Consider the following 11,078-nt stretch of genomic DNA (forward strand, 5'->3'; position numbering starts at 1 on the left):
TACGAATCCAGACCCTCCAATTCTTCCCTCATTATCTTCATAAACGGATCACGCCCCACCCATTCCACCTCGTCGACATTATCATTCTTCATACCTGCCCGATCCAGGTAGGAAATCAAGTAATCCAATATGGATTGGAGCCAAGGTAGTCTTTATATTGAGGTGTTGACTTTAATTCACAAGGGATGACTTCTTGGTTGAACATCCCAGGGAAATAATGGACGTAATACATATATTCACGACCACGCCCGAATCCATACCTCGCATACTTCTCATGAAGATCATGAAGATCAATTGATGATTTCCAATTGATTCATTCATTGTTAGGTTCTGTTTATATATACTCCCTCCCAGTCGTCATAATGTTCCCCTTTGATAATGGCACGATACTTAAGGAAAATTATTAAAATAGGAGTAAAAGAGTTGTGTGGGGTTGGGGATAGGAGAGAGGGATGAATTATTAGTAGTTAAATAAAGTTAATCATGCGCCAAAACATAAAAGAAAGTAATAAAATAGGAGTAAAAGAGTTGTGTGGGGTTTGGTGATAGGAGAGAGGAATGAATAAAATAAGAGTAAAAGTTTCTAAAAATAGAAAGGGGAACATTACTTGAATAATCCGTTTTGGGAAAGAGGGAACATTATAGTGACTGGGAGGGAGTATATATATATATATGTATATGTCCAACATCCTTATTCTTTCCTAATTCCAATCCCTCCCGACTTTCCTTATCTATATCATACTCTCTCCTATTCAGTAACATCTTCCACATTTCATAAATCGGAAAATTCACAAAGATCTTCCACTTCCCTTATTTGTCCATTATTTGTGGTTAATATAACATCTAACCCCACATTCTCTCTCTTATTTTTATTTTCCTCCCCATACTACCACCCCACGCTAAATATTGGTCCAAAAGTAATGTGCAAGATCATATAGAATAGGAGGGAGTATCAATCATCAATTTAATACATGTATAAAGCAAGAACTTTTCGAACATATTATATATATAGGTATATATATATATATATATATAAAGCAGAAACTTTTCGAGCAATATTATACATCAATCAATACTATATATTAATTCCAGAAACCAAGGGAATTCAATGTAATTAAAGAAATTTATACAAATTAATTATACTATATAGTTTTAAATCGATAAGACCACGTGTGATGGGACCGATAAATGACTCAATGTAAATATTATATAGTTTTGGTTAAAAGTATAATATAAATAATATAAAGATGCCTTGATAAAGAATATTTATGGAAATTGGAAATGAGTGCCTCTTTGGCAGCATTTCTTTGTCCATAGAAATTGTTTGGTTTTGTTTATTTTTAACTTTTGGCCTTTCAACATCCTTTTCTTCAGTTCTTTGCGTTACCCTAGCGCTCGATATCCTGTAATTTTGTAGCTCTTAATGAAACTGAGGCTTCAGGTTAGGAATTCTTTCTCAACCGTATGCGAACATAAAATTTGTAAAACCACATGTAATATTTGTTTAAGATAATCCTAGGTCTTCTGTTTTACTCTAAGGAACGCCATCATCACCGGAAATGAAGCGTCATAATAGCAAAATTAATTGTGAAAGCGTCATGCTATAGATAGATGTAACGTAATGAATTGTGGCTTGCGAGATACTTCTTTCGTCCTATTCATTTGTTTACATTTGATTAAAATTAACTCTCACAAAGAATAAAAAAAAAGGTAAATAAATGATTAGGAAATAGGTATATAAAAGTCCTTAAACGAATCACCGGAAAATAATCATTCATGGTGACGAGAACGTAAATTTTAATTATTTGGAATTCTACAATACAATGACGGAGGAGAAATAATTAGAAGAAAAGGGAACAACAATATTCCTCGATAACGAGGGTAAAATAAGAGTAAAGAATGCTTTTGCATCTTGGCAACAATGCCCTCTAGATCGATAACTCGGAACATAGTGTACACACATGAATTGAATGTAAACAAAAAGAGCCTGTCTGGAACAGGCTAAAGTTGATAAGAATCCCAACATCAGTTGGGCTTCAATGCTGATCTCGGGGGAGCCAAATTCAATTGTTTACTCTCCAACATTCATACCAAAACCAAATTTGTAATCTTTCTTCCAGTGATCAAGCTGCATTGTTGCATGACAAAGTCAGAACTAAAAACGCAGATGCGCTGATATGAAAACAATGTTATTTGCACCATAGTCCATTCAGAGGAAGGGAGGATGGAAAAAAAGAGAGGGAAGACCATTAAGAGGAGTACTACAATCACCTTTTCTTTGGTTCTGGATTATGATAGAATAAAACAAAAATAAATCGCTAGATCTTTTTTTCTAATTGCGAAGTACTCGTAGCAATCAATGCAATATTCATAATCGGTCACCAAAAACAACCTTTCTATGTCAAACGCGCTGAGTAAGGCTGTGTATGTCCATTCATAATCATGAGGCACTCTGAGGCAATGCTGTCGTAATGTGAGAAGACAGCTACGATGAATATGGGAGTCTAGGACCATGTCCCAGTTTATGGGTTATGTTCGTCTTAACTACTAAGGTCATGACTTCCTTGGTAGCAGTAACTATATGATCACATTATCTGAAGCCAAACTAGAAAACGAATCAATCGCTTCCAGACTTTAACTTGCAAAGATAACACACACCTTATCAAGTATTCAAGTGCAGAAAAAAAGAAATACTGGCTTCTTATTCTGACCACAAACGCTTAGACGACAGTATCTCTGCCCTAGGAATTTTAGAATACAGGCAAGCCATAGGATTAGCGAAGTTGCCTGAGAAAAAAAAATGTCAGGCACATTAAACTCACCTCAGCGGAAAGTAAGAATCCAAGCCCTGGACTAAGTCTCTCTTCAAGAAAAGCTGTGGCACATCCATTTGAATCTATCTTCCCTCTGACACGAGCCTGTATAGAGAAAGGAGGGGTATAAATACTATTGCACCTTTTCTATACAGAGTATCTTGAACAAATCAAAATCCCCTATCTACTAAAAGAATAGGTGAACTCATGATTTATTCTTAGATAAGGAAGTTAATCACAATTAAATCCATTCATTAAATAAGGAATCTACTTATATATTATAATTTTTCATTAGTTTATAATGTTTCATTAAAATATATCTTATCATCAAATTATATTGTTTTCACTAAACTTTAAACTATAATCCATTAATTAAATATTAATAAAATTTAAACAAAACTATAGATTGTTAAATATTTTATTGATTTATTTGAGAAGGACTTGACCCATACTATGTATCACACAAAAACATGTAAATCATTAGTTTTATGGTATAAAAAATATTTTCTTTAGATTAACTTTCAGCACAAAACTAAATTCACTTAATCAATTTTCGTTTCAACTTTTTTTCCTCAAAACAAAACATAATGACAAGAAATACTAACAATTATTGAGGCACAATTATATAGGTAATTTATTAAAAAATAAAAATTCTATATACCGTGCATTTATTGCATGGGGTCTAAACTAGTTCTATTTACACCGTTAAAATTGTCCAAAGCCTCCAGAGAGGTAAAGCAGAAAAGTAGAGGGCCGAGTGTGTACACCTCGTAGGTTGTTCAATGATTGACATTCGAAAAAAAAAAGAGCATGTATTCCAGCTTAACTCAAGTCCCTTCGAAAGTTTTACTTTGAACAGTAGAGCTATGACTTCACTTAAAATCAACATATGCAACATCCATAAAGGCTTCGTTAAACTAAAGACCTTCCCGGCGTTAGTTAAAAGACTGACAGTGAGAGTTATAAAAGGGGGAGGGTGGGTAATACACTTGCAAAACAACAAGTCATTCAACAACTTTTGCCTGCGGAAGTGTGAAAGGGTGAGGGAGTCGATTGTATTTAGCAAAGTTTAATCATGGATGGGAGGCCGAAGGGATACCTGGCGAAGTATTGCGTCATAACCAACACTAGCTGTGACATCTCTAGACAAATAGTTGTACATTAATTCCGTCGCAAGTGAAACCTACATCATACACAAGTCAGCAAGCTTCCAGGAAAATTTTGAGGAACTTGGCAGAGATTACACAGTTAATATACAGCCAACTCACCTTCTCAGATGCCTTTTGAACGTAGCTAAGGGCAACCATACCAGTGCTAGCTACTTGACCAGTTGCAACCTACAAATGTAGCAGAAAACATGACAAAATGCAAACTGAAAGTATTCTTGTCTAGACAAATCTTATCTACTGCAAATATAGTAGTTTGTTTGCTAAGATAACTCTAAAACTCACCCTTGTTAGAACCAAGAGTTAAGTCATTCCCTCAATTGACTCAGCACTACGATAGGGTTTGATCAACTTTACCATTCTACAAAGAGACCGAACATAGTTGGCATGCAGGACTTCTTATCTTACCCTACGAAACTCTCTTCTATATCATGCAGAACCCAGCCCGGTAGTTGACTTACAAAACGGCAACAAAATGAAAGAGAGACAAAAAAGAGGGTACAGAAGGGAGGAACCCAATTGATAAACTAAACCATTTAAAATACTGATATAGTATTCTTATGGAAGGAAAAAAGAAGTACCATTTTATCGTTGCTATATCGAGCAGCGTAGCCTACACCAGATTTTCTATGTTGACCAGCGTAGAAAAGTTCACCACCCAAAGAAAGATTTGGGGTCACACTCTGTCAAGATAGTCCGAGAAAACATGAGAAAATTAACCTAGTAAAAATATGTACGAGTTCGTTGTCAGAGAAAAAAAAATACATAAAATGATACAATTATACTGAGACAATTAAAGCTTGACATAAATACCTGTATGAAGTTAGCCCCTAAAAGCGCACCACCCCCAAATTGAAACTGTGCCCTATAATCAATACCCTGAGGAGGAAACCGTCAAAAGACCCAACATATAAGACAATAAACATTGTAACTCAGCGGAACTTCCCTGGATAATTATTAATCAATAGATTTTTTATAAATGCTGAAGTATGTTTCCATTTCCAATGGAGCCAGAGACTCATTACACATTGGTTCTGGATAAGATGGAATAGAGCAAAATGACTAACTAAAGGTGGGACACTTCTTTTTATTATAAAGTATTAGTCCTTCGATGCAGTGACCGACACAGTTTTCATCTTGAGCATTCTGAAACAGCCTCTTTGTGTTGCTAACACGGGGGTAAGGCTGAGTACATTTGATCCCTCTTCCTTACACCGCACTTTGCAGGCAATTGCGGGAACCATTGAGGCACTACGGTTATGTTGCTGTCGCTGAAGTATGTCGTGTTATAAAAGACGTGGAAAAATGTGCCGACAATTACAGCCTCTATGCATATGCCAGACACAAGTGAGCTTATTTGATGCACTTAACTATGATGAAACAGAAACATCGATCATAAGATGAGCACTAAAGCATAAACATTATCTAAGAAACCAAACTACCAAAATATCAGGAGCAGTCCCTCTCTAAAAACCCCACAGAAAGGAATCAGACATCACACATAGGTTGAGAATATCTATCCTTTCCGCCTTTTTTCCTATCCAAAGACACCCTAAATTTTACATGAAGCTACTAGACCTACATTACCTTATTTAACTTTAATTGAGGGGGGAAATTAAGATAAGAAGAGAGAGGGATATGAAGCTCTTACCTTATAGTCAAGGGTACCAATTGCATGGGACATGTGAGGCTCACTTGTAAGCTGGGAAACAACAAGAACTATTAGCTAGAATCGAATCATCTATGAGGTATGCAATGTTGTTTAAAAAAAATTACCTGACCATTGGCCTTCAAAGTAAGATCATCAAGCAAATCATACTTGAGTCTTGCACTTAATCTACCCTCATGTGTTATTCTCCCAATAAGCATCAGCTATAATCACACCAATTCGATTAATTATATGAATATCATACATATGATAAGATACTCTTTTTAAGCCATTATCTCAATCCTCAGTATCATTAATTATCAGGCATTCTTACTTGTGGATCGATATAATTAGCACCAAACTCATAATTGGATGTGGAGATTTTGAGGGTCTCTGGGGACTGAGTCGGAACTTCCATTGGCCCCATGGATACACTGAAAATTATTCAGGAAGCAGGGATCACTTGGAATTATAGGGTAAACATCAGTAAGCAGTGATCAGTGATCGAACAGCAGAGATTACCTGTGGCTAAGGAAAAATTTTGGGCTAAGTGCTTTATTATAATCGAAGCGTGCCCCTTCAAAAACATCCGGCTTCAGAGACACTGTCACCAACATTGGCAAATTCAAATTAATGACGCGCAAGAAAGATGAGCTAATTGCCAATTCTAGTACTACTCAGTTTAAACATACTAATAAATAAAAGCATCAACTTCAACCATTATTCTTACACGAGAATTATTTCATCAAATCAGACACCCCCAAAAGTTACATTCTTGAATTTCAAATGTAACCCAAACTATTTACAGTATATGTAATTGCATTATTTCAATCCCCTAACCGCAATCGTCCTACTCAACAAAGCTAATTACAACTCATTAAGTAATGCTAGTTGACTACCATGTTTACATCAAAGTAAGCTGCATAATCAGCTCAGATATGTACATTCAAGTACATTGCACCAAAAATCGCAGAGAACTTACTACCAAAACCATTCGACAACGATAGGCAAAAGCTACCAACCAAGCAAAAGAATATTAACATCATTCTTACATTTTCCAAGCATTACAAAACCTCGGAAACTACATTCAGTAAATACACCATCCACATCAAAATAAACACTTTCCAACTTGCAGTATTAAATCAACAGTTAACTACCCATCTACTGAAAAAATGCGGCTCCTAGCAGAACATAGTACCCACATAGAACCAAACCCACATAGAACCATTACCAACTCCACCATCTACACTAACAAATCTAACAAACTTTTAACATTCAAAACATACAATTAACCTAAAAAACACAGATTTGAGTGATTAAAAACACTAACTTAGAGCTTCACGGTGGATTTCTTCATAAGGAATAGGGCAGGGAAGGTTCTTGTAATCAACATGTTCATCAATTTTGGGAGAATCAGTAGGTATTGGGTCCAATGTTGCTGGTTTTGTAATTGGGATTGCTGCCATTTTTAATGAAAAAGATTTGAAATTTGATTAGGGTTTAAGTTAATTGATGTTGAATTGATAAATCCCAGAAATTAGAATGAAAATGATCCAATCTTTAGATCGGATTCTGGGAAATGAAGAAGAGGGTTTAGAAAGAGGGGATAGATTAGATAGATAAAAGGGTTAGATTGAAGGAACAAGGGGGCTTAACAAGGGTTTTTGGTGGTACTTTTGTTTGCCTTTTACGACCTCGCAAACGGGTTTATTCGATTTAGAGCAAGACGTCTTTAATTTTAGGGATAGTTTAATATAGGATTTTTTATCAGAAACTACCTTTTATTTAGGGTCATTTGTGAACAACTATCTTTCATTTTATTTTTGGCTTTCAACTACCTTTCATTTATTCATTTTGCAAAAGACTACCAAAAATCCACTTCCGGCGAAAAAAACTCAACTTTCCGGCGTTTACTTGCTCTTTTCTCCCTTTTTCATACATATAACCCATTTTTCTTCTTTTGTTCACCCAACCAAATCCGAAAAAGCTCATCTTCATGCCCAATACCGGCCTTATCAAAAGTTTGTTCAAAGCAATACCAACGCATCAACCATCTCAATCTCCATCTCCATCTCTGTCGTCACCTTTACTACTAGTTTCACCTTCACCCTTACATTTAATTTCAACAACCTTATAGACAACTCATGATTCATGAACCTACTGTGCATCTAAGTCATATGTTAAAGTACGTTCTTTCTCTCTTCATGGTAAGATGGTGGGTATACGAAAACTAATGAGATAGTAGCACACAAGTGATCCTAAGAGTCGAATCCATGATTATTTTCGAATAGTTTAACACTTAGGGTTTGCCTGGAATTCATGGAATTATTAAGGGGGTAAGTTTTATTGGGCGATAATTACTGGAGAAATTAATTAGTGGGGTAATGAGTTCCTTGGTGATATGTTTGGCATAAGAGTAATGATTACTGAGTAGATTTTTTACTCCCTTAATCATTACCCAGGGAGGAGGGTGGTAGACCCCTTCACAAGGGTAATAATTCCAGGAGGTGAATAATTACCCGCATACCAAACATGAGAAATACACCTCACATATTACTCCCCTATTCATTCCCCTCCTACTACCCTCAATCCAAGCAAGCCCTAGAGTTAAGTTTGCTAACAAGGCCATAATAGATTATTATTGTTGAAAAATTATTTACCGTGTTAAGATTAATATCAATGATGATTTTGTTTCGGTGATTAGGACTTTGATTCGGGTAAGAGATTGAAAAATTGAGGTGATTAATGTTGGGTTTAATCAATATTTATAATGGTTATAATGGGTTATGAAGTAAAGAGTTAGATTCAACATGAAATGGCAAGTCAACTCGAAAAGTTGACTTTTTTTTCGCCGGAAGTGAAATTTTGGTAGTCCTTCACAAAGTGAAGAAATAAAAGGTAGTTGAAAGCCAAAAATAACCTTAAATAAAATGTAGTTTCAGACAAAAAACCCTTTAATATAATGCTAATTTATACTCCCTTCATTTCAATAGATTCATTACATTTGCTTTTAGACACTATTTACAACTCAATAGAATCTTTAATATTCTCGACAATTTATAAGAGAAAATAAAGTCATGTGGTATTTTGTTTGATTCGTCTTTGTAAATACGTAAAGAATATCACATTTTTATAATTTTTATCAATGCAAAATGAAAGATATCTACCTAGTATAAAAACTAGGTTTTTTCCTGGTTTCTCATTGGCTCCTGATTTTTAGGGCTTGCAAAAGTGTTTTTTAGGTAGGACCCCCCATGTTTTCATACTTATTTAATTGCTCTGTATCAAATTTCACGTAAATACAACTCATTTCATAAATTGTGAGAGTAGTAAATAAAATTGAAATTTGTAATATAATTCTTTCATATAAATAATAAAATTAAAATTTATAAATAATAAATTTAGATACCTAAAAATTTTGTAAAAGAAAATAAAAACAAAAAGGAAAAACTTGATAAAATTAACTTTAGTTTATAAGTATGTTTGTACTTGAACTAGAATTAAACCCACTTCGATCCAAAGTTTGAAAACAAATACTGATGGGGCATATTCTGCACCCGCTGACCGAGTCAACACATTGAGCAAGGTCAAAGCCAAAAAAGACAGCAAGTCAACATATTAAACAGCCTAACCGACACGGGATGTCGGCCTGTCACTTGGGTCTCGGTCTCGGCAACTAGCCGGCCGAGAGGCATATCCGCGTACTCACATCCAGTCCCCTCGGCATGGAGTCAACCAAGCCTGCCGGCCCGACATGGGTCCCTCGGCCGAGGGTAAGATAGTCTTTCCACCTGCTAGCCACTTGGCCACTTGGCCACTACGTGACAAAAGGTGAAAGCCTATAAATACTCCACTTCTCTCATTGAGAAAAGGATCCCAAAACTATCCGAAAATCATCTTAATCTGGTATAAAACTCCCTTATCTCTCTACAATATACTTTGCCAAGTTAACACACAACTTATTTCTTTAAGTTTACTGACTTGAGCGTCGGAGTGAGTACGCTCGGTACCAAACCGAGCCCTCAGTTTGTTCAACTTTACAGGAGAGAGCGAAAGGAAGAGACAAGCAAACGACGTCATTCTACAAGCTTAATTGGTCATAAATCCTGCTCCGGAATTACACTCGGAACAATTGGCGCCGTCTGTGGGAAAAGGATACTAAAAGCTAGTCACCTCCCTTAAAATAAAAAAAAAAAAAAAAAAAAAAAAAAAAAACCATTCAGCAAGCTAAGAAGATGTCAAAGCAACAAGAAACTGTGAGTGAAGGAATGACATTCTACCAGGATGACACGTTCCGTAATTCTGAGATCGGGCAGTCCCCCACCGACCAAGTCACTGAGCCGGCGTACGGGATGCCAAAAGAGCCAGAAACGCCGCTGCCTACCGGCCAAGTCACTGTCATGGGACATGTGGTCGATGCAGCCAAACTGAAACTATTCCTGGACCTGATGGGTAGTACGCAGGTCACCCCCGTCACGACGACGGTGACGGCATCGCATCCACAGGTGACCAGGGCCCATAAAGTGACTCCGAACAACTTGTCCGGAGCGATACAAGGAGTTGGCCATGCTAGGACGCCGGCAGAGCCCGTGGTGCCAGTGGCAGACCTAAGTCCTTCCCCCACTCGCGGGAGGACAGCGTCGCCGCGGCAACAACGAGGCCACCCCCGAAGAAATGAAAGAAGTCCGACTCTCCAAAGTCGGACAACAAGAAGCCCTTCCCGCCAGAGGGAGAGAAGCCGGACTAAGGTTGCGAGGAGCCGATCGCCGCGTGTCATTCGACACGTGGTCCGACAGCCCCTCAGTGCCTATGTCCTCGAAGTCCCTGTGCCGACTAAACTGAAGCTGCCGCCCCTATCATACAAGGGGAATAGCGACCCAACCGACCATGCCGAGGCTTTCGAGTCGTACATGTCGGTATGGGAGGAGCCTGATGAGGTGTGGTGCCGAGTCTTCCCAACAACCCTGCATGGGATGGTTCAGAGTTGGTACAAGGGGCTACCTAATGGTTCGTGTATCTTGTTATGCCGACACGAGAGACAATTTCATAGCCCAAGTATGCTTGCAACAAGAGAAGGGCCGTGGAAACATCAGATCTCCTCACTATCCGAGCGAGAGGGAGGACTAGTCCCTCCGGCTACGTGAAGAGATTCGACGCTAAGGTTCGCAGATCCGAGAGTCGAACACCGAATCGGCGGCCTTCGCGCGATGAAAGGCCTCCGAAAGGCGAGTTCAAAACGAGCCGATCAAGTGCGAGGACCTCAACCTAGACATCGCTAGAAAGATGGCCGACCGAGCCGTAAAGGTGGAGGACTATCACAAAACCTGGGTAGGCCACAGTGGTGGGCACCAGAGAGGAAGAGCGCCGTGACAACATAGATGAAGGTCGCCGTGACGGGAATAGGTCACGGCACCGAGAGATTTAATAGGAAAAAAGACACTCGGCGGGTGC

General features: G+C 37.8%; 1 protein-coding gene across 1 annotated transcript; it reads right to left on the bottom strand.

Annotated features, from left to right (window-relative positions):
* Positions 1-1,747: 1,747 nt before the first annotated feature.
* On the bottom strand, positions 1,748-7,345 carry LOC141622658 (mitochondrial import receptor subunit TOM40-1-like). The gene is made up of 11 exons (XM_074438670.1): positions 6,958-7,345; positions 6,150-6,231; positions 5,962-6,061; positions 5,756-5,851; positions 5,631-5,681; positions 4,793-4,858; positions 4,561-4,662; positions 4,082-4,150; positions 3,913-3,996; positions 2,823-2,918; positions 1,748-2,128 (listed from the first exon to the last, which is right to left on the bottom strand). The coding sequence occupies exons 1-11, from the start codon at positions 7,091-7,093 to the stop codon at positions 2,072-2,074; spliced, it is 939 nt and encodes a 312-aa protein (XP_074294771.1). The 5' UTR covers positions 7,094-7,345; the 3' UTR covers positions 1,748-2,071.
* Positions 7,346-11,078: the final 3,733 nt, after the last annotated feature.

This window comes from Silene latifolia, chromosome X (genome assembly GCF_048544455.1).
Source record: "Silene latifolia isolate original U9 population chromosome X, ASM4854445v1, whole genome shotgun sequence".
NCBI lineage: Eukaryota > Viridiplantae > Streptophyta > Magnoliopsida > Caryophyllales > Caryophyllaceae > Silene > Silene latifolia.